Source organism: Canis lupus, chromosome 5, assembly GCF_003254725.2.
Source record: "Canis lupus dingo isolate Sandy chromosome 5, ASM325472v2, whole genome shotgun sequence".
NCBI lineage: Eukaryota > Metazoa > Chordata > Mammalia > Carnivora > Canidae > Canis > Canis lupus.
In genome coordinates, this window is record NC_064247.1 from 36,842,127 (window position 1) to 36,866,884 (window position 24,758).

Sequence of the window (24,758 nt, forward strand, 5' to 3'; positions counted from 1 at the left end):
TTTCACCTGTGGAATTTGAGGGGCCCACAGAAAATCCAAGGGCAAGGGACTAAGTAATGTGCTCTATTGAACTAGAATGCAGGAGAATATTGACCTAGAATTACAGATTTGGGAGACTTGAGTATATAAATTAATGGACTAGATAAGGTTGGCTTTTCATGCATCTATTTCTTCACTTTCTATCTATGGAGTATGTTCTATGTCAGACATGATTCTAAATGCTTGAGGTATGTTAGTGAATAGAACATTTCTGCTTCAACAGAGCTTCTAGTGCAGTCGGGAGAGGTGGGTAGTATACAAACAGGTAATGAATAATTATATATCATAATTAAAGGGTATAAATGATGTAAAAGTGAAGGTAGTATAGGGTTGAAGGAATCAAGGGTGCCCGCTAGAGGGTAGTTGGGAGGAATGGAGAATGTATAAAAGGGGAAGAGGTCTAGGAGGCTCCCAGGCAGTGATCTTTAAGACAGAGGTAGGGAGGCTATGAAAATGAAGGGGACAAATGGCCACAGAAAGAGATGGAGCATATGGTTGACCAAACCAAGGAAAATCCAGCACCAGTAATGGAGACTGATCCCAGCATTAGCCTTGTAGCAATAATCTTTCGATGTGCTTAAGAGTTTTGATGGCATCATACGAAATGTCATAAAGACCTAAGAGTTACTCAAAGACCAGCTGTAGATCTAGCACTTGGAGTGGCCCATCTAGTGGTGGTGATCACCCAGCCCCCTCTTCTGCCCATCACTTCTTGTGATCAGATCATCTCCCCATGGTGAAATGGTGACTTGGCGATGGTTCATTGTGGGTTGTTTTCTGGTGTCTGTGTATTTCTCCCAGTCTCCAGTGGTTTTCCAGATGTACTTAGATTCTCCAGCACTGTCTACAGCTGGGTTTCTATGTTTCCACCAAGCTCTGGGTGGAACACTTGGTCATTGTCTTCCTCCCGGTTTTAGTAAAGACCAAGTACTCTCTAACCCCCGACTAATCTAGAACTTCTCCCAACACAGAAAAATATTTTTTTTTAATTTTTAAAAAATTTTTACTTTTTAATTTTGAGTCTAGCAGAGTTAATATACAGTATTATGTTAGTTTCAAGTGTGCAATATAGCGATTTAACAATTTGTACATGACTCAGTGCTCATCATAAGTGTACCCCTAATCTTCTTCATCTATTTCACTCATTTCCCACCCACCTCCCCTCTGGTAACCATCAGTTTATTCTCAATAGTAAAAGTCTGTTTCTTGGTTTGTCTCTTTTTTTCCCCTTAATTTATTTATTTCTTAAATTCTACATATGAGTGAAGCCATATGGTATTTATCTTGTTCTGACTTATTTCACTTAGTATTATACCCTCTGGATCCATCCATGTTGTTGCAAGTGGCAAGATTCCATTCTTTCTATGGCTAAGTAATATTCCATTGTTTATACACTACATCTTTATGCATTCATCTATTGATGGACACTTGGATTGCTTCCGAAATTTGCCTATTGTAAATACTACTGCTATGAACATAGGGGTGCATATATCTTCGTGAGTTAATGTTTTCACATTCTTTGGGTAAATACTCAGTAGCGGAATTACTGGATCATATGGTAATTCTGTTTTAAGTTTTTGAGGACCCTCCATACTGTTTTCCACAGTGGCTGCACCAGTTCGCATTCCCACCAATAGCGCATGAGGATTCCCCTTTCTCTGCATCCTTACCAACACCTGTTGTTTCTTGTGTTGTTGATTTTAGCCATTCTGACAGGTGTGAGGTGGTATCTTACTGCGGTTTTGATTTGTATTTCCCTGATGATGAGTAACATTGAGCATCTTTTCATGTGTCTCTTGGCTATCTAGATGTCTTCTTTGGAGAAATGTTTATCATGTCTTCTGCCATTTTTTATTAGATTATTTGGTTGGTTGTTGAGTTATATAAGTTATTTATATATTTTGGATACTAACCTTTATCAGATATGTCATTTGCAAATGTCTCCTCTCATTCAATAGGTTATCTTTTACTTTTGTTGATTGTTTCTTACATTTTATTTTGATAAAATCCCAATAGTTTATTTTTGTCTAGTTATGTCTCAGGAGAGACATAACTAGAAAAATGTTGTAATGGCCAATGTCAGAGAAATTACTGGTTGAGCTCTCTTCTGGGACTTTTGATTTCAGATTTCTCATTTAGGTCCTTTAATCCATTTTGAGTTCATTTTTGTGTATGGTGTTAGAAAGTGGTCCAGTTTCATTCCTTTGCATGTAGCTGTCCAATTGTCCCAATTCCATTTGTTGTAGAGACCATCTGTTTCCCATTGCATATTCTTGCCTCCTTTGTTGAAGATCAATGAACCATATAAGTGTGGGTTTATTTCTGCGATTTCTATTCAGCTCCATTGATCTATGTGTCTATTTTGTATCAGTACCATACTGTATCAGTACCATTTTGATTACCTCATCTTTGTAGTATATCTTGAAATTGGAGATTGTGATACCTCTAGTTTTGTCTTCTTTTTCAAGATTGCTTTGACTTTCTGATTTGACTTCCACAGGAGGAAGCTTAGGCCTCCTCATGGCCACATTTCAGAGGAGTATGCACCTGATTCCCTGTTTCCTCTTCCTAGAAAGTCACTAAAGGGGTCTGAGCACCCACTTCCAACATATGGGGGGAAGGGATTCTCCATACCAACAAGCAATGTGCAGAACACCATCTGGGCATCCTATAATTCAACTCAATTCTGACACTACCTACCTGGTATAGCATCAGATCTCACAGGTAAAGAGTTCAGTCCTGCAAGGTCACCCTCCTCTTCAGACACCAGTCACAAACACTGTCACCTATGCTTCTGATCAACTAACTACAGCTCTGAGTTTCCCACACTGCCCCCCTTGAGTTCAGTTAGTTTGCTAAAGCAGTTCACAGAACTCAGGAAACCCATTTACTTACTGGATTACCAGTTTACTATGAAAGGGTATAGCCCAGTAATAGAAGAGATGCAAAGTCTGAGTCAGGTATAGGGAAAGGGTGAGGGCCTTCCATGCTCTTCAGGTATACCACTCTTCCCAAATCTCCACATGGTCATCAATCCAGAATCTCTCCAAACCCTATCCCTTTGGGCTTTTAATGGAGGTTTCATTACAGTCACAATTGATTAGATCATCGACTACTGGTGACTGAACTCAATCTCCAGCCCCTCTCCTCTCCCTGGGTATCAGGGGTTGGAACTGAAATTTCCAGGCCTTCTGATCACATGGTTGGTTCTCCTAGCCACCAGCCCCCATCCTTAGGTGAGGTCCAGAAACCACCTCATTAACATAACAAATGACACTTTTGTGGCTCTCATCACTTAGAAGATTCCAAGGATTTTTCAGAGCTCTGTGCCAGAAAGGGGGTCGAAGTCCAAGTATACATTTCTTACTATAAATCACCATATCACAAATGCAAACAGCCAGAGTCTCTCAGGACAGAACCCTGAAACAAAACACCAAATATGATGTTACAGGGGAGTGAGGATTTATGAGAACAGAAATTATATACTGGAGTTTAGCATGGCCTCCTTGAGCTGATTAGTGGGTCATTATTACTTAAAGATCCTTCATTTTGAGACCCCTGGGAGCCTACTCCTAGATTGTTAATTCTCTATCTGGCCATCTGAGTCTTTACTTGACAGGAGAAACATCCCTCAGCTTCCAAGGAAGCTGCTTCTTGTCCAGAGGCCTGGCTTCTGCTTAAGTGAAACAGAACCCCTGCTGCCTTTCCTGGTTTTTTTCAAACAGTGGGAGGATGCTGGTTTTCAGTTCTAACAGACGAACTCCTCCTCCTAAAGTGTCCTCACCTTTCCCTTGGTCTGGCCCAGGTGGCCACCTGAATGCCCAAGTCAGCTACTCAGCTACTTTAAAAAAAAAAAAAAAGACTTGAACCTGCGACTCCGTTGTCAAAGATAAATTAGCTCTTTGCATCACTATAACCCTTTAACATAAGGAGCAGTATTTCTAGTCCACCAGGGCTGGTCTGGAAGACATCCATTTACAGCTGTCACTTCCATTTCTAAAAGATCTGATGCTAGTCTTTGCTCACTCACATCCCCAAGCTGCAGACTTCATAACCAAAGAAAACAATTCCTATTTACTAACAATCCGGTCATTCTTCAGTGTCTGGAAGTCCTGACGCTCTGATCATTTATTTCAAGGCAAATAGACAATAATCATGGCCCTGAGCCAGATGGTAGAGTCGTTTGCTTTGGAAGAAGAAGAAGAAGGAGAAGGAGAAGAAAGAAGGAGAAGGAGAAGGAGAAAGAAGAAGAAGAAGAAGAAGAAGAAGGAGGAGGAGGAGGAGGAGGAGGAGGAGGAGGAGGAGGAGGAGGAGGAGGAGGAAAGAATAGGTTTGTTTTGGCAAAACTTTCTCGTGGACAGAATTTATCATTCCATAATGAGAAATAATTTCAAAAATGCACCCGATCCTGAGGAAAGGGGGCAGGGGGGCTTGAGGCATATGTGAAAAATAGTTTTCTGTGCTGGGGGCCTTTGCTGCCCCATGAAGCGGTCACTGGCATCACGAAGTGCCTGTAGCTGGAGACAGGTGCTGCTCCCCTGAGAGAGCTCTGATGGGGCAGCCGGTAGAAGGGAAGCAAGAAACGAGGCTCAAGTATCTTCACACACTTTCTGGTCTCCTTCGTCCCTTGAGAATTAACCTCAAGCTCTGACACAGGTTGAGTCCTGTGAACTGTCGTTCTCCACTCATGTGGTCCTAGCACCAGCGTTATGCCTTAGACTTAAGGCAAATTTCTAAACTGCCAGGAATCTGAAGAAAAGGAGTGGTCGCTCCTCTAAACATCCACTGACATCCAATTCCATAAAAAAGGCATCTATCTAATCCCTTTCAAGAGCAGCAGGTTCTGCCTTTGTTGGAAGATGCCGTCCATCCTCTACAGACGGTGGCATCTTCCGTGTATTAAAATATCTTTAGGCGAGAGCCACATTTAAACCAGAGTTACTTCCCCAGGGATCACATCCCTTTGGAAATGGATTTTACTTCAGTCTCTTCCAAGAGGGCATTAAGAAGAGATGGTCTGTCTGTGAATTAAAATAGCTCTCCTACGGTCCCACTTCATGGTCTCCTGCCCCTGGGGCGGGTCCTAGCGGAAAGGTACCTAGGGCTCCAGCTATCTCACTTAATCTTGGATTTTTAAATGTTTATGCAAAGAAAGTACAACTGACTCATTCATCTAATTGCTTCCAAGAGGGACAGGGAAAGCTCAGAGCCGCCAGGCCCACATCCCCCAGGGGCCGGTGCCCAGAGCCAGCCCCGTGGGCATAGCGGGGTTGGGGGGGGATGATGTCAGGGCTTCCCAAAGCGGGTCCTTGTCACCGCACCACCTGACGTGTGTACAGGGACAATAGCCAGCGCACCGCACTCCAGCAGCATCCAGGGCGCCCCGTGCGGGGGATGGGGGGAGATTGGAGAGGAGGCCCAGGGTCACAGCACAAAGCCCACAGACTTGGTTGTTCCAGAGGCAGGCCGATAAGATGACCTTTGTGCCTTTCCACATGAGCCTGGCTTGAGCCAGGAGGGAGAGGCAGTGACAAGCAGCCTTTCCCGTGACTCACTGGCCCTGGGGGAAGGTCTGTCTGTCTGGCTTTCCTAGGACGACCCCCTCAGGACAAACCATTTTTAAAAAACAAAACAAAACAAAGCAAAAGACTCTGGAATTGTGCTGATCTTTGCAAAACTGACTGCAGGACCCACTGCCTCTTGGGTGGTCTTTTTTTTTTTTCTTTTTTTTTTTTTGAGAAAGGCAGACTTGCCACAAGCAGATACTCCTAACGAAAGCAACGACAATCCTCAGGGCTAGAAATGATTGAGCGCTTGCCCTTCAGGGACTGGGCTGGGCGCTGGGCACGGGTGACGCTGTCTTAATCCTCAAAGCCTGGAGAGGTGATGAGGACTGTTACTTTCATTTTCGGGACGGGGACACTGAGGCTCTGGGTGGTTCAGTAACTTGCCGACAAGAACTAGCGCTGAAGTGGTAAAAGGACCAAGAAGCAAAACCAAAACCGCCCGAGTCCAGACTTTAAGCCCTTACTGGCCGCGCTAAACAAACACATCATCCATCATCCCCAAAAGGAAGCCACTGCCTTTTGCTCCCAGTGCCTCTCTGTTTAGCTTCTCCTGCCGACAGGGGCTGAACTGAGTGTGCAGCCATGTGGGGGCCACTTGGTCACCGAGCCAAGCCACCTGCAGCCCTGAGGCGGTGGCGATGGGCAGCCCTCCTCCCCGACCCAGAGCAGGGTCTCTATGTAACTGTGTGGCCTCAATAGCACGTTCTGACCTGGCACATGGTGCCTTTTAGAGATCAGACAAATAGGAGTCCTATTTGGGGCCTTCGCCCTCACCCCGTTGGCTCCTCCAGGTGTAAAAGACCACTCCGAACCTGGCTGCGCGAACGCACATGGCTTCTTCATTGACTTAGACCGACAAACCTCTTTAAATGATTGCTCGTCCCTTGATCCAGTAGACTCCTGGCAGCTGTGTCTCTCCAGGGACTGGCTCCAAAATAGTCCCGTCCCCCGGCCGGGGGAAAGCTCTTCCTCCCCTTCCCGCAGCCATTCTGCTGTTGGCCACTCCGTTAGCTTCCCTTTTGCTACCCCCCTCCCCGGGAATGTCAGGTGCGCCCTGTCTGTCTGTCTGTCTTGTCCACAGCTGGCGGTCATTTCAGGCTCAACCCAGTCTTGCCTCCTCCCGGTATCCTGGCCCATCTCCACACTCGCCAGGCAGTCTAGTCCTTGCCCAATGTCTCCAACTGTGTCCCAGGGAAATGAGCTCTTCCTCGAGTTGTATCTGATTTTCCTTCTGCGTCTCTAACTTCTCCTGAAGGGTGCAGGCTGGCTGGGGACACCATAACCAGAGAGTACCCTATCCAGCTCTGGGGAAAGTGGGCCTGATTCTGACTCCTTTATTCCAGACACTCTACTTTGAGGCTTTTCCCCATCATCTCCTGCCCTGCTCCTAGGTCACCAAATGCCAGGTGTCAATGCAGGAAAGGCATGCTGAATAACTGGTGACAACAGCGAGGCTTCTGGAATCCTTCCATCCCCTTTTCTGAGATGAGTCCCCCATGCAATTCATCACAACCGCCCTCCCCATAATGTCCCGCCTTCTCCGTCCTCATGATCGCAGTGTCATCACCAGTCCCCTAAACCTCAAAAACTCAAGTACAAGGTGCTGTGGAATATGGAGAGAGCCTTAAAGCACATGTGTAGAAAAAGGAGAGGTGCTTGCTCTACTATGTCCTCTTCCATTACCCAGTGGGTGTTCCCTAAAGGACATGCCGCCAGCTGGTGGCTTCCAGGGAGAGTAATGGATGTTCATTGCCCACCCGTCTGCTGGTGGCCCTGAAGTCACACTGCCGTCTTGGCTCAGTCCCTATGCGACGGGGTGTCGGAGCTTGCATGTCCTCAGACACAAAACAGCAACCAGAAAATGTGCCCCTGCTCTGACTTACTGGACCATTATGAGACCCAACAAAGGTGGATGCTTTTTCTTACTGCTGCTACTACTACATAAACTCCTGATACAAACTTTTTATCGTTTGCTGTCACTCCATTTGAAAGCAAGTGGGATGTTGCAGATGAGAAAAGGAACCATCCTCTCTCTTTTTCTCTGTCTGCCTCTTGTAACATTTCTACTCACATGTTAGACTATTCAGACACCGTTGTGATGTGATGAACTTCCTCTGATGTGTGCGCACTTGGGGTGTGAAACTCAGCATGGGTGTGGGTGTGGGTGAGATGGTGGGGGGCCCGTGGGGTGCAGGTGTCTCTGCCCTGTAGAGAATCAGATCTTGTGGAAAAGCTCTATACCCAGTTAGACTGAGGGCAGTCGGGAGGGGATATCATAAAGCTTTCAGGTGGACGGTCCTGTCCGGCAGACAAGACTGGGAACCCCAAGGACCTAATGCACTCACATGCAGGACTCTCTGAGGATGGAAGTGGTGTTGGCTCAGGGCATGTGTCGAGCAAATCCAACAAAATGCTGTGATTTCCTGGGTGGGGAAGGCTTGTCATTCCCCACAACCCTCCCACATCTGCCTGGCCCTTAATAACACAGAAGGTAAGCCTTCGAATAGGGACAGTGCCTTCAATTCCACCAACAGAAGCAGGACTTGAAATTTCAATGACAAATAAAGGTCTATTCGAAGAGTTCAGGGTTCCCTGTAAGAGAAAGGAAGGGTGTAACCCTGGACTCTTACAATAGAGCACCGAAGGGGGAAGAGCCACCCCAGATTGCAAAGAAATAAGTCAGCAGTTGTCAAATCCCCAGTAAAACCTCTCTCTTAGAAAACAAATGGGTTGCTGACATAAATATCCCAAAAGGCTAGAACTTATTTATTTCCGGTGATAGGTAAACAGGTGTTATTTTACATTAAAAAAACCAAACAGGTGTTTTTTATTTCAAATTCTTTCTGGTTTAAAAAAAAAAAAAAAGGACACCTCTGCAAATAGAAGTTGAAAAATAAAAGTTTCCAGTAATACAATGGAGTACTGTGTAGCTATTGCCAAAAAAAAAAAAAAAAAAAAATGTTTTTAATTGAATACTATCTCTGCGTGCTCCCAAGGAAAGGACTCTAAGTAACATTGTAGGGTGAATAAAGCAAGTTTCAGAAGATCAGAAGATGTATTTCACCAGTCCCATCCAAATGAAATACTTTGTGCCTGTGTGTGTGTTTTGTCATATGCACAGAACTAAATCTAGAAGAGGCACCAAAAAACAAAAAAAATTAGAAGAGACACAAAATCGTGAACAGAAAATGGGATGAATGTATAGGTTAGGCCTCTTCACATGATATGAATGTTTCTGGCAAGTAACTCTTACATTTACAGTCAGAAAAGGCATCATGAGGTTGCCTCTAAAGAAATAATTAGACCTAAGGATAGAAAATCCTAGGGATAAATTATAGATTAATATTATAAAGGTTTATAAACAGTCCTCGAAGCGCTGGAGCAGCCATGCTGGTCCCTAAGTCCTTCTAGGTTAGTGGGGTGCCCCGGGAGGAGGAGGGCGGCGGCAGCTGGAATTTCCACCTGCCCTGTCTTTGTCCGGCTCTTTCCTGATTTGACACTTGGATGTCTGAGTGAGGGTCCGTGACAGATGCCAGCAGTGGTGGTGATGACAAGCCCCAAACCATACTCGTTCCATTTCTTGCAGCTCCTTGCTGCTTTTCCAATCTCCACCGTGAAAGCTCCCCCTCTCTTATCTGCACGAAGCAGGAGTCAAAAGTTCTTGTCTGTGTGATTGCAGAATACCGGGCTGGGAAACTTCCTGATAATACCTAAATGCCTTTAGAAGAGCCGAGCCTGGGATCGGGTCAGGAGGGCCTATGTGGCCTGAGCACATTTTATACCGTGCAGCCGGATAATAAGCCAGATACAATTCAGCACTGTAAAAGAAAAACAACAACAACAACAACAACAAAATCCATAAAGGACATGGAAGGATATCATTGTCATGCCACCTATTTGCTAGTCCCTCCCCGCCAAGCTGATGAACTGGTCCCTTCCAAAGGCCATGCAGGCTGCCGAGGAAGAATTTTTGCTTTTCCAGCTGTTGAAGGTTTCCAAAATAGACACAGAGATACGAGGAATACAAAGAAAATCCAAGTAATAATAATTTAAAAAAAAAAAGATCACGCTGCAGTTTTTGGAACATATTTATGGCTTTTATAAACAGCTGTGCATTAGTTGAAAGGGGCTTTTTGTGATACTGGTGACATTAGCTAATTCTGACCTTTAGGAATTTAGACTCAGTAGCACTCTGGCTTCGCCCGATTTGCAAAGTTTCCTAAACATTTTGTGCTGTGTGCCCTGCTTTTTATTTGAGTACGATGCAAAGGGCAATTGTCATCTCGGTTCTGTGTCGCGTCATAAAACCTGAGGGAGACGGGCATTCTCCATCTGTGCTCTCCTTTGGCCTAATTCTGTATCCAGTGGCCTCTTTCTTTTCTTCATCTTCCCTGATTTGTTTCAAAAAGATGCAAGTCTCACATAGAAAATGTGCAGGAGGGATGCCTGCGTGGTTCAGTGGTTGAACATCTGCCTTCTGCTCAGGGCGTGATCCTGGGGTTCCAGGATTGAGTCCCACATCAGGCTACCTGCATGGAGCCTGCTTCTCCCTCTGCCTGTGTCTCTGCCTCTCTCTGTGTGTCTCTCATGAATAAATGAATAAATAAATAATATTAAAAAAAAAGAAAATGTGCAGGAATAGACAAACCTGAAGGTAGACTTTTACAAGCCAAGAGAGACCATTACTAGGTCCTGCATTCTTCCCTGCCAGATGTACCATTTTTATAAAGATGAGTTCCCATTTAGAGTAAATAGAAGAGGCGCCCCGTAAGTTAAAACCTGTCTTCACTTGTACCTGGCACCAGAAACAGATTGAAGGAGATAGATGTGTGCTCCTGATAGGGATAACACGGTGAAGCATTTCCAGAAAGTGCTTTGGTGTGCCCAAGCCACTGATCCAGTTCTTGGATTTTACCCCATCAGGTAACCAGGTGAGTTTCTCCAAATCTGCAGATGCATTTGCCTTTGAAGAGGACAGCAGCAGTGATGGGCTTTCTCCAGACCAGACTCGAAGCGAAGACCCCCAGGGCTCAGCGGGATCCCCTGCAGATGCTAAAGCTTCAGAGACCCCTTTGGCAGGTCCTCTGGGGGCAGTCCAGGTAAACAAATCACACCTCAGTCTGTCGTGTCTTCATGGGCTCAAAAGCACATTGCCACCTTTGCTTAGAGACCCTGGAAATATCTCTTGATGGCACTTCAACCTCGTGTCTCTTCACCCCCTATCCAGTTCAGGGATCAGTGTGTGGTGGCCAAAACCTCCAGAAAAAAACTGAAAGAGAATCCTCAGGACTATACCCTTTGACTTACTCTTTAAGCATCTACTCTTCCAAGTGGGTATCTTTTATCTGCCAAATTTATGGACAAGATAGAAAAGAGACTCCCTGAGACCAGATGACTCACCAATGATCTCCCAGATAGAATGGGCCAGAACAGGACCAATTTCAAAGCCCACAGACTTCCCACTCCCTGAGGAATCTCTACAGGGCCCTGGGGGAGTGCAGAGCAGAGGTGCTGATTGGCTACACAGCAGGGAGCCCCAAGATGGTTCTATCCTTACAGATTTCTCCCTGCCAAACCCCTGCAAGGTCCATATCCAGCCCAACCCAAGAACAGCACTCACCCCTTTCTGGACAAATCCTCAAATTCCTGAAATGTAAGGAACATACATTGCAAATACTGTCAAAAGCACATTGGTAAGAAAAATAATTAGCAATAGCTGCTGCATGCATTAAGTGCTCAGTCCCTCCCAGAAACCGTGCGAGGCACTTTCCAAGCATTTTTCTTTGAGGTGCCACAGTGCCCTCCAGGCAGGCAGCATTTGTGTCCCTTCTGATGGAGGAGGAACCCAGGCTCTGTGAGGCTGAGCAGCTGCATGGTCTCCAGACGCTGCAGGTTCCCCACCCCCTGGAGCTTCCACCTCTAGAAACCACACAGAGGCTTGCTGGGGGCTTCCTTCAGCCTAGCACGAGGGTATTCATGCAGCCCCTAGGCCAAGATGCGTGTGGGCACACGCACACATTCATACACAAGGAAAGCAAGACGTGGGCCTTCCACCCACAGACTTTGCAGAGAACCTCCCTTTTAGGAAGAGTTTGGTCCTGCTGGCCTCAGGGGAATTATGTGATGGGTTGAAATTTGGTATTATGTTATATTTGAAACCATGTTTACACTGGAAATTGCCATATGGGTATCAGGGACAGCTTTGCTAATTATCATCCAGAGCCCTGTTCCGGAAACCCCGCTACTTACCTGTCGTTGTCGTGCCCTTCTTCACACCACGAGGTGAGCAAAGCTGGGACTGGCAAGGAGAAAATGTAGAATGGGAGGAAAATGAGAGCTCTTGTTAAAGCAGAGCTGAAACATCCAAACGTGTATCGTGCATGGTTTTAGAATCAAAGCGTGTTCACTTCCCCTGTGTGCCGCAGCTGTCTTCACAGCCGAGCTTCTCTGATAACAGCAAACGAAATTTTGGATCCTTTGTATCTGTGATTCTGATGGCAAGTTCCTTGGCTTCTGATTTAAGAATGGTTTCAGGAGAAGACAAATTCTCGTCTGCTTAACCCAGAAGAAGGGGTGGAAGGGAACGAGCACAGGATGATGCCAGGCTGAGTGCATCATTTTGTCCCTGCACCTAGCAGCTCCAGTGAGATAAGGACACTGAATCTCAAGAGGAAAGGGCTCTACAGACCTTTACAGATGCCAAGGCTCAGGAAAGGGCTGAGATGCTCCAGGAGGAGACCTTGTCCCTTTTTGTCACAGCATCAGATTGCAGGAGAGGGACAAGATAATTACTTGTTTTTCCACTTCTTTCACAGAAGAAACATGTATCTCATAAAGGTTGTTTGTGACACTCCATGCACACCCCTACATATACACACGTATACACCTACATATATACACACACAAGTAAATGTACATAAACACACCACAGACACATACATATATACACATGTACACATAAATATACATAAACAGACACACACCACATATGCACACATATACACACACGTAAATATACATAAATACACATACCACACATACATATACATATGTACACAGACACACACCACATATGTACACATATACACATATGAATATACATAAACACATGCATATACACACAAACATCACATATATACATTCACACATATATCTGGACATACACACATGTACATACCTATACATGTATGCACATACACATATGTACAGACACATTCACATATGTGCAGACTCACACACATGCAAATGTGTACATGCACATATACACATATGCATACATACAAACATATATATCCAGAAACACACACATACATGCACTTTCCCTCTATCTGCTAACACCATTTTTATCAGGTCTTTTGATCCTATGTTCCACTAAATTCCTACACCTACTCCTCCCTCTTCCTTTTTTCATCAATCTCATTATCAAGTCCAACAAGTAGACATTGTCACAGGTGGAACCCTCATACAGAGTAACCAGCTGTCTGGGTTGGCCTACAACAGGCCATTTCTATTCCTATCTTCTGGAATAATTATTAATGATGACCCCTTTATCTCTCAAATGTAACCTCAGTTGGTTGACAACTTACATATGTGACTCCTTTCCCTGGGGAGGTAATGTGATATGAACTTGGATGTGAAGTTAAGATTGAAAAAGCAGAGCCATGTATGTGGTAGAGGAGGAGGGCCTCTACTTTGGTTCTGTCATACAGTTTTTCCTCCTGCATCCTAATCTGCTGAAATTTGGCTTTCAGGATCATTCTTCTGGCTCAGAAAATGACAGAAAAGACTCAGCCTCACAGCCCAGCAACCAGTCAGACACAGGGAAGCAGGGGCTCGGTCCTCTTGGCAACCCGATCGCTGTACACACCGCCGTAAAGGTAGGGACGGGCCAGCCTCCCAGTACCTGCCTGCGTGCTTTCTCATAGAGCCAGCTGGGAGCAGAGCTCTCTGAGTTAGGTGTGGCAACATGAGGAGAGTCACATGGATCCATGTGTAGGCTCAATCCACCGGGAGCATTGCAAGTCAGGAGGGGATTAAGGTGCCATCCGTGTGTGCGGATCAAGTCTGTTATCTGTGTAGGCACAGCAGGGATCTTCCCCATGGAGGAGAAACCCATGTGCTTGCATTTCTTTGCAATCACAACTCAGCCAGCATGTTCCTGACTTAAAAGACTTCATAAGGTCAGCCTAGAGACAGGCACAGCTGATGGTAATACCAACAAACAGGTAGAGAGGAGTTGGGTTTTATGCAGAGGAAGCAGATCGAGGCCTTGCATAATATAAAACCTCAAACATTCAAGCCTGTCTCCCTTTGGAGATAAAGGGACGGGTTGCCTTCCCAGTTGAGTACAAGCATTATAGCAGATTCTTGGTTAACTTTTCTCTGCATTATACTTAATAGTTCACAGAGGGCTCTCTCCTCTTACCAATTAACTGCCTCTTACTAATAATCATTTGGTCTTCTTCATACTATTTTATCCCAAATGACTTGTTTTGTTTTGTTTGGCGGGGGAGGAGCAGAGGGACAGGGAGAGAGAGAATCTTAACCAGGCTCCACACTCAGCATGGAGCCCAAAGAGGGGCTCAATCTCACAACCCTGAGGTCTTGACCTGAGCCAAAATCAAGGGTAGGACACTTAACAACTGAGCCACCCAGGTTCCCCTATCCCAAATAACTTTTCATCAGTTTGGGAGCAAGTTATCTCAGCTCTAGGGTCAACCACTTAATGAAAGCTGAGATATCTCTTATAAAACATCTTTCAAAAGATCGTAAGTTAATGAGGCAGCGCCAGTGGCCCAGCAGCTTAGCACCATCTTCAGCCTGGGGTGTGATCCTGGAGACCTGGGATCGAGTCCCACGTTGGACTCCCTGCATGGAGCCTGCTTCTCCCTCTGCCTGTGTCTCTGCCTCTCTCTCTCTCTCTCTGTGTGTCTGTCATGAATGAATGAATGAATGAATGAATGAATGAATGAAACAAAAGATCATAAGTTAAGCATCAGTATTAAAGCAACAGCCCCAGAGTCCCTTCCACTGCATGCATATACACAAAAGCAGTTCTAAGTGGATGGCAGAAATTTCAGTCTCCCTGTAAATCTCCCTAAACCTCATTTAAAATTCACTCCCTAAGTAGCTTAAACCTTGCTTTACAATTTACTCAGCTCAACAGCTTTGGAATTACATGACTGTTGATGAACTTTGTTCACTGCAGGTGGAGGAAGGAGATGGCTCATATTATTTCTATTGTATACCAAGAGAAATTTTATTTTGTTAATATTTCTACCAATGTGTTTAAATTTTGCTTAAGTCAAATTAGCACTGCCTTCAGCCTCACTGCACTAAGGAAATGTGATAGTTGCTCAGAGGAAGGGAAGGTCAATTTCAATGAAGAGCAGGTTGACACACAGCTGATCCAGAAGGACTGGTTGTTTGTGGAAGAGCCAGCATCCCTGTTGATCGGTCAATGTCTATGAATTCTCAGTTGTTTGATATTCATCATCTCTATGCTAAGAGGATATGATAGGGCTTCTCAAAGAAGGGAGCAACCTAGCTTGGGGAAAACATCTTTGCACTATTGGTTTTGTAAGGTACATATGAGGCCACTGAGAGAATGCACAAGAATAAATACCCTGAAAACTATAAAATCCTACGAAGGGAAAATTGTTCTCAGTGAAGGCTCCTAGAAGATATATTATCATATCTGAATAAAACATGATTCCTGGGGCATCTGGGAGGCTCAGTCGGTTGAGCATCTGCCTTTGACTCAGGCATGATCCTGGGGTCCTGGGATTGAGCCACGCGTCCGTTGGGCTCCTTGCTCAGTGGAGAGCCTACTTCTTCTTCTCCCTTTACCATTCCCCCTCACTTGTGTTCTCTCTCTCTCTCAAAATAAAGAAAAAAAAATTTAAATATGACTCCTGCACTAATGAGCCTATAGTCTAATTAAGTATCACAGCTACCACTAACCCACACAGTGCTGTGACCAGGTAAGAAAAATGTGCGACAAAGGACCTGAATAGACATTTTGCCAAAGAAATTGCCAATGAGCACATGAAAAGGCATTCCGTGTCATTAGCCCTCAGAGAAATTAAACTCAAAAATCACAACAAAATACCACTTCACACCTACTAGAATGGCTATAATGGAAAAATCACAAGTATTGGTGTGGAGATTGGAGCTCAGAGCTCTCACACATGGTACATCTGCTACAGACACCAGGTTGGTGGTTCCTCAAAATATTAAACACAGAATTACCATATGACCCAGAAATTCCTCCCCTGAGGTATATGCCACCAAAGAATTGAAAATACTTGCTGATCAATGTCTATGAATTCTCAGTTGTTTGATATTCATCATCTCTAAATTAAGAGGATACTACAGGGCTTCTCAAAGACGGAAGCAATCTAGCTCGAGGGAAACATCTCTGCCCGATTGACTTTGTAAGGTACATATGAGGTGTTCTAACAAGATCTTGGACATGAATATTCATGACAATACTATTCACAATAGTCAAAAGTTGGAACTAACTCAGATGTCTATCAGCTGAGGGATGGGCAAGCATGTGGTATATCCACACAATGGAATATGATTCAGTTATAAAGAGGAATGAAGGCCTGACACAGAAATGAGCCTTGAAGGAAGCCAGACACAAAAGGCCACATAGTGTATGACTCCATTTGTATGAAATATCCTGAATAGGTAAGTCCATGGAGATGAAGAGCAGATGAGTATTTTCTTGGAATCACAAGATGGAGAAGGGGAAGGGACTACTTCATGGGTATGGGGTTTCCTTTTGGGTTGGTGAAAATATTCTGGAACTACATAGTGATAACGCTTGCACAACATTGTGAATTGTATACTTTAAAATAGTTACCAGGGAACCCTGGGTGGCGCAGCAGTTTAGCGCCTGCCTTTGGCCCAGGGCGCAATCCTGGAGACCCGGGATCGAATCCCACATCGGGCTCCCGGTGCATGGAGCCTGCTTTTCCCTCTGCCTGTGTCTCTGCCTCTCTCTCTCTCTCTCTCTCTCTCTCTCTGACTATCATAAATAAATAAAAAATTAAAAAAATTAAAAAAAAATTAAAATAAAATAAAATAGTTACCAGGGTGATTTTTCTGTTATTTGTGTTTTACCACAATAAGAAAGAGGGTCCCCTTTCTGAAGGGGATGGGCACCACCTTCATCAAGGCCAGTAGCGTAGGAAGCAGAACAGGGGCTGGACTTCAGTCTCCCCGACCCCCTGAGCGGGGTATGCAGTGGTGTGACCATTGTCAGACAGCCTCAAAATGCCATATGAGACCTGCAGATGAGAGGCCTCTTGCTGTGAGTGGAGAAAGGCTTCCCAGGGGATCTGGAGTGTGAGCTGGACTCAGAGGATGAGCCCAAGTTGGGTAACAGGTGCAGAAGGAGTTGCAGACAGCAGGAAATTACAAAGAAAAGAGGTTGGAGGGGTAAGCTGTTGGGTGGGGGTGGGGGTGGGGGAGTCATGCAGGTGGGTGAACTGTCTTGTTTGGCAGAGGGGGTTTGGATTTTGTCTTGCAGGGCAGGACAGGCAAACTGATTGTAGGCTGCTGGGGTGGTGCATTGCAGGGCAGGCCCACGGTGTGAGCAGGTTTGAATAGAATGTCTTCTTGCAAAACAATCATGGACCCACAGACCGCGCCGTGCCCTCTTGCATTATACTAACCTGCTTTACACATTCACGCCTGGGTCTTAAACCACTGGATGTTGTATCCACCTCTGCTTTAGAGAGCCGAATGTGTTCCCCTCCCATGGGCCATGCAGTTCTAGGCAGAAATAGAAACAAAAGCAAAAAAACAAACTTACAACCTTGTATCCCCTGGTTTCAAAATGAGTCTGAAACTTTACAGTCCTGTGGAATCAGAATTCCACAGGTTCAATAGCCTTTGCCTTCCACTCTCCAGAGAAAACAGTCCAATTTGAGTAACTTCTGGAATGCTCAGAGTCCCTGCACCAAGGCAACATGAAGGCAAAGTTCCCCAACCCCGACTGACCTGCTAAATCCGGGCCTGCAGCTCCCCCAGATGAGGAGGCAAGTCCTAGGATGAGGCAGGAACAGAAGCTGAGGTGGAGCAAAGCAGGGCCAGGCTGATGGCAGGAGCCCTGCAGAAATGCTCTTATGAGTGCAGAAGACTGATTAATTAACTCAAACACTAATCGATGAAGGAACAAGGAGAAATCCATCCACCAAGCACACAGGGAATTCTTGTGTTCATCATTTATTACTTTCTGAGAAGAAGCCTCCTTGAGAAAACACAAAAGAGGCTCCAGTGGTGGGATGTGCAGAGGCAGAGAAATGGAAGTTGTATGCTTGGATGGGTCACTTTCAGATGTGTTTTGTGGTTAAAATGGGGAAGCTGCCCAGTGGGACCCTGCCAACCAGCTATTCAGGGGCCCCCTCTTCTGGACACTGCTGGTACCACACGTCCCCCCTTGCAGGGTTGCCGCAAATCCTCAACACACTTGTCATGACATCCATGTTCTTCATTTCAGGCTTCTCTAATTAAAGTCAGGGCTTGAAAATTAATTTTTTTCAACTGATGACAGTACGTACTACTGTTTCCTAAAATATGGAGGCCTTTTGATTTCAGGAGCAGGTCATAGGTATAACCACAGTGTCCTGTGAGATCTGTCTGGTATCTTTCAGCATCGTTGTATTGGTCACTGAGATAAAAAGTAAGAATATTTTCCTCAATTTTCAGATGAGATGTAGCAAAGTATTTGTACCGTGTTCAGAAATTTGTCTTAACTTCCTGGCCTATAGCTTTGACTTTTTTCAATGTGTCCAAGTCACGCTCTGCAATGGGAAGCTTCTAGAAGGACCTCAGTGGGTGGCTGACCCTTCTCATAGTGAGTCAAATATCATTATCTCAGAGGGTGTCAGTTCCTGGGGTTATACCAGTATTGGCGGTATTGGTGGGAGGGGGGGCTATCTTACTTTTCCACTCAAAGCAGCAAAAAGCCACATTAAAGACAAGCTTAATTTCATCCAAGATGATGTCATTAATAAGTCATTGTTCTAAGTGCATCACCAAAGGTGATTTCATGTATCCATAGAAAGGAACTTTCTTATGACTCCATATCAAGACCAGATCATGTCCTTTATCAGGCCATCTGTTGGTTTTAGCTTAGGAAAGAATTCTAGGCGAAATGCAGGCTTACATCTTACTCTGCACTGGGAAGGAAATGCTCCTGGAGCCACTTCTAAGATTCATGAACCCCCTTTCTAGGGTGAGGCACTTGCAATAGATCTGTTCAACAGATACCTCAGTGCCCCAGGACCTCTTTGTGCATTGTGCCTTTGCTGAATTGTATTTCTGGGATTCAAGAAAGCTCATTAAACAGAACCTCCTCGTGATGTAGCCATGACATCCATCCATGCCTACCCACCCCTAAAGCACCTGCTGTTTCTTCATCCCCTTTGCAGTCCAAATCTTTGAGCGACAGTAAGAACCGCCACAAAAAGCCCAAGGACCCCAAGCCCAAGGTGAAGAAGCTCAAATATCACCAGTACATCCCCCCGGACCAGAAGGCAGAGAAGTCCCCTCCGCCCATGGACTCGGCCTATGCCCGGCTGCTCCAGCAGCAGCAGCTCTTCCTGCAGCTCCAGATCCTCAGCCAGCAGCAACAGCAGCACCGGCTCAGCTACCCCGGGATTCACCAAGCTCAGCTCAAGTAAGTCGGGAGAGCCCAGGGCAGCGGTAGTGGTGAGCAGAGACCAGTTGGGGAGGCCTCCTCTGTGTCTGAGGCTCAGGGGGCCAGCGCCTGGGTGCCCAGTGAGTCCCCGATTGCACCACATCCTCATCTGATAGGTTTCAAATGGGACTGGATTTAGAAACCATGCCCACCTTTCCAGGAACAGAAAGCCCAGGGTTGGGGGGTAGCAAATAAATCGATGTCCTCGTAAGAGGTATCTTTGGGAAAAGAGAAAGGATTAGCCCTCTCAGATTGAATTGTAGAAGCAGAAAAGAAAACCCATCTAAGAATGATTCCATTTCTTGGATCTGCTCAGCCCCTATGCTTTAGGAAGCAACAAAGCTGGGTGACTGGGTACCAGCCCCGAAAATTGACTCCGGGACCCAGGCATGTGACCTCACTGTGGGTCACCTTTTAACTAGGTATCCGCTTCAACTCTAATGTTGGGATGTGGGTTCTGCTACCTGTCCCCGTTCAGCCTCAGGTCGGGTTGGCAATGATGCTGAGTGCAGAGTGTAGACGGGCTTAACCAGGCGAGCTCGTGTGCCCACAGGACAGCGCATCTGCTCAGCCATAGCTGGCCATGCCCTCTCCCCTATGCCAAAGGCTCTATGGCTCCCCTCTGTCCTCCCAGGTCTCAGCTGGAGTGTCACTTGTCACTTACCACTGAGCACGCACCGTTGTTTTCTTCACCCTGCCTCTTCTGCTGATTTATTTCTTGCCTGATCCCTGCAGGCCATTAGCTTGTGACCTGATCTAAACACAAGCTACCCATGAAGGGTTCTGGCCACCCAAATCTAATGTGTGGGGGGTAGGGGCCTTTCCCCACAGCACCAAGCAATTCTCTGGTGCTGGGTGCCCTACATAGAAGTTGTAACCTGGGCTTTCGGTTGAGCCCAGCTATAGAGTAGAGGTTCCCACGATTTCCACCTTGGGTTTGATTAATTTGCTAGAGTGGCTCGCAGAAATCAGAGAAACACTTTGCTTACTAGATCACTGGTTTATTATAAAAGGATATAACTCAGAAACAGCCAGATGGAAGAGATGCACGGGGCAAGGTAAGGGGGGAAAGTGAGGAGCTTCCACGCCCCTTCCAAGCAGGTCACTCCCCTCGTTCTCCACGTGTTCACCCACCTGGAAGCTCACTGAACGCCATTCTTTTAGGTGCTGTGGAGGCTGCATTACAGGCAAGAGTGATTAAATCATTGGCCATTGAGGAATGACTCAGCCTCCAGCCTGGTTCCCCAGAGGTCAGAGGGTGGGGCTGACAATCCCAATCTCAAACCACAGGGTTGGTTCTCAGGCAATCAGCCCCCATCCTTAGGTGACCTAGGGGCTTTCACAAAGTCGCCTCACTGACATAACAGGTGACACCTCGGTGGCTCTCATCACTGAAGGAGATTCTAAGGATTTTAGGAGCTCTGTGCCAACAAGAGGGACAAGGACCCAATATGTAGTTCCTCATAGATCACAGTACTACACCCCCATATATATATATGGCCCATATTTTAAGTGCCTCCTTTTTGTTTGTTTTTCAGGGAGCCGAATGAACAGATGGTCAGAAATCCAAACTCTGCTTCAACACCACTGAGCAATACCCCTTTGTCTCCTGTCAAAAACAACTTTTCTGGACAAACTGGTGTCTCTTCTCTCAAACCAGGCCCACTGCCATCAAACCTAGATGACCTGAAGGTATAGGATTTGGTGTGATTCTCTTCCCTTTCCTTCCTTCCTCCCTTCCTTCCTTCCTTCCTTCCTTCCTTCCTTCCTTCCTTCCTTCCTTCCTTCCCATCTTTCAACAAATACATCAGTAGTTTTGTTTTAAGGTTTTACTTTTAAGTAATCTCTACACCCAACATGGGGCTCGAACTCACAATTGCATGATCAAAAGTTGCATGCTCCACTGACTAAACCAGCCAGGTGCCCCAACAAATACGTAAGTAGATTTTTAACATTTTTAGCCCCCGCCCCTTCCCATACAGCAGAAGACCCTGGGCTTCTAGCTCAGCTCTTTCACTGGTTGTGCCACCTTGGGTTAGTTTCTTAATTTTTCTGCATCTTAGATTGCTTATTTGCATACGTGATATTTTGTGAGAACCCAGTGGAATGGCATATACATGGTAGAGCTTAGCATAGAGGGTGCTATAAGATTGATGTGGACTTCCAGAATGCTCTAAACCAGCAGTCAGTTCCGTGATGAACTTTTTACCAATCTCTGGTGAAAAACAAGAACCACGTAAAGGGCTTTTCATAAATCTAAGTGTGTTCAGCATACCTGACTGCACTTCATTTAAAGTATTTATTTCCTCCCGATGTTTTGAATCTAAAGAAAGATCCTGTAGAAACAATGATAGTCGTGGGTGGAAGTTGAATGTTTCTGGTAGAGTTAAGTTTTTTCTTCGTATTAAGTAGGGCTATCATTAAATAAGGATGTTAGTCTTGTGTAACAAGATGAAATGTTGGTAACCCTGTGACCGCTGCATAATTTGAAACAACATACTGTCCTGTGAAATCCCCAAGTCTGAGAACTTCGGCCTTGACATGTGACAACAATGTGTCGAGTGCTACCTGCGTCTGGGAGCAGTTAGGATGAATCACGGACTTCAGGGACTTCCGTTCATTGAAATGACCCTGGGCTTTGAGCTGAGCCTCACACATTCCAGAGCGGGGCTCACGATTGGCATGTTCATCCATCCGCTATTTACAAAAGAACTGAAGGAGGCAGTGGCGGTGCCTTTGTTTTTTTTGTTTTTTTGTTTTTTTAATTTATTTTTTATTGGTGTTCAATTTACTAACATAGAGAATAACACCCAGTGCCCGTCACCCATTCACTCCCACCCCCCGCCCTCCTCCCCTTCTACCACCCCTAGTTCGTTTCCCAGAGTTAGCAGTCTTTACGTTCTGTCTCCCTTTCTGGTATTTCCCACACATTTCTTCTCCCTTCCCTTATATTCCCTTTCACTATTATTTATATTCCCCAAATGAATGAGAACATATAATGTTTGTCCTTCTCCGACTGACTTACTTCACTCAGCATAATACCCTCCAGTTCCATCCACGTTGAAGCAAATGGTGGGTATTTGTCATTTCTAATAGCTGAGTAATATTCCATTGTATACATAAACCACATCTTCTTTATCCATTCATCTTTCGTTGGACACCGAGGCTCCTTCCACAGTTTGGCTATCGTGGCCATTGCTGCTATAAACATCGGGGTGCAGGTGTCCCGGCGTTTCATTGCATCTGTATCTTTGGGGTAAATCCCCAACAGTGCAATTGCTGGGTCGTAGGGCAGGTATATTTTTAACTGTTTGAGGAACTTCCACACAGTTTTCCAGAGTGGCTGCACCAGTTCACATTCCCACCAACAGTGTATGAGGGTTCCCTTTTCTCCGCATCCTCTCCAACATTTGTTGTTTCCTGCCTTGTTAATTTTCCCCATTCTCACTGGTGTGAGGTGGTATCTCATTGTAGTTTTGATTTGTATTTCCCTGATGGCAAGTGATGCAGAGCATTTTCTCATATGCATGTTGGCCATGCCTTTGACTTCTCTAATGTGTGAGCACACCTGCTCCCCTGAATGCCTCCCCATTGTCTTTGACTCCAACTGTTTATCTGGTTTCCACCCACCTATTACTCTCCTCCCCAAAGGACCTTATCATTTGTCCCTGAAAAGCCAAATTCCTACAGATCCCCATGGTCTTCACCGTGCCAGGCTTTCTCAAGCCTTTATTGGTCACCCTCTATTCCCATTCCCCGTCTTTGGTCATTGTCTGCCTTGGGGGAATGGTGAGATTGGGATTATTTCAAATGAAAGAAGATTAATTCTATGGCTGCCAATGGCCAACTGCAGTCAATAAAATGTATCTTGGGTTATGATATCAAAAGCTCCTCTGTTCCTTCCACTTGGAATAAAAATGCTTAGGTTTTCATTGAGCTCGTTCCAATTTAGCATCCACAGACCTGAAGAGGATCTCATAGGCCTGTGATAATGCCCTCCAGAGCAAGTCACCCACCTTCACTCCCCAGGTCATAAATCCATGGAGGTATTAAATTAGGTCCTCTCATCTAGAAAACAATATGCTAAATGAAGTAAGCCAGACACAACAGGACAACTATCATATGAGTCTACTTCTATAAGATACCTAGAGAAATTCAAAGAGACAAAAAGTAGAATGGTGACTGCCAGGGTTGGGGAGAGGAGGAAAGAGGAGTGGGTGTGTAATGGGTACACAGTTTCTGTAATGTGGGAAATGTTCTGGGGATAGATAATAGTGATGTTTGCACAACAGTGTGAGTGTAGTAATTCCACTGAACTGCATACTTAGAAGTGCTAATAGTGTATTTGATGCCCGTACATCTTTAACCACAATAAAAAAGATTTTTTAGATGCTCCTGGGTGGCTCAGTTGATTAAGCATCTGACTCTTGATTTTAGCTCAGGTCTTGATCTCAGGATTGTGAGAAATCTTTTTCAAAAAGTTTTTGTTTTTTTTAAGATTTTGAAAAAATCAGCCTACCTTAGGATGGGAGCCCAGTTCATGTCCATCTGAAGCTTCCTTGACCCCAGACAACATAGTCCCACCCATAGTCATGGGTGATGTGCCATCTGGCAGAGCCACCAAAGATGATTTCCTTGATGGCACATGCTCAGAACAATTGGCTGGCTAGAGTTAGAATTAGCATAGGTTCTGGGAAATGATGATAGCAGCAACTGACATTTTTTTAGTGTAAACTATCAGTTGACCATGCTGTATAGATTTGCTTCCATTTTCACCCTGCAGAATAGGTTTTAAATATGAACATAAAAATCAGGACCTCGAAGAGGCTAAATGAATAAGGTCTAACTCATTATCAAATGAGTAAGGCATAAACCATATCAAATATTTTTGATACTTACTTTTATCATGAATGCTATAAAATGATTTTCTATATAGAACAAAGATACTGTTTTTTTAAAGATTTTTTAATTGTTTTTAAAGGTTTTATTGTTTTTAAAGATTTATTTATTTGAGAGAGAGAGAGAGCAAGCATGTGTGGAGGGAGGAGCAGAGGGAGACGGAAATTCCCGGCTGAGCACAGAGCCCGATGCGGGGCTTGATCCCAGGACCCTGAGATCACAACCTGAGCCAAAGTCAGACACTTCACCAACTGAGCCGCCCAGGTACCCCTAGGAGAAAAATATTGTTAATAAATCTAACATCAACCCTAATGGCACAGGTAAGAGAAGTGAGGGAAATATGTTAGTTCTATGAGGACACAGGTTAACATGTAAAAGAGATTCTTTTATCTCTACATTTTCTCTTCAGACCTGTAGAAGCCATCTCACCTTGATCTGATCATTTGACAACTTTGTCTTGTTTCCAGAACCCACAAGTCAATCCAGGATGCTAACATCTGAAAATAGACTTAGATCTCATCCTGTAGAAGCCTAAGAAC

At 45.1% G+C, this 24,758-nt stretch overlaps 1 protein-coding gene across 15 annotated transcripts in view; it reads left to right on the top strand.

Moving 5' to 3' along the window:
* MYOCD (myocardin) overlaps positions 1-24,758 on the top strand; it is a 100,998-nt gene that overhangs the window by 54,667 nt on the left and 21,573 nt on the right. For 13 of the 15 annotated variants that reach the window (XM_025428350.3, XM_025428347.3, XM_035716846.2 and 10 more), the window contains 4 exons: positions 10,530-10,705; positions 13,358-13,483; positions 19,052-19,299; positions 20,859-21,012. In XM_025428350.3, the coding sequence (XP_025284135.1) occupies positions 10,530-10,705; positions 13,358-13,483; positions 19,052-19,299; positions 20,859-21,012 (704 nt within the window). The remainder of the gene's footprint in view (positions 1-10,529; positions 10,706-13,357; positions 13,484-19,051; positions 19,300-20,858; positions 21,013-24,758) is intronic. The other 2 variants (XM_025428342.3, XM_035716843.2) reach the window with 1 other exon arrangement.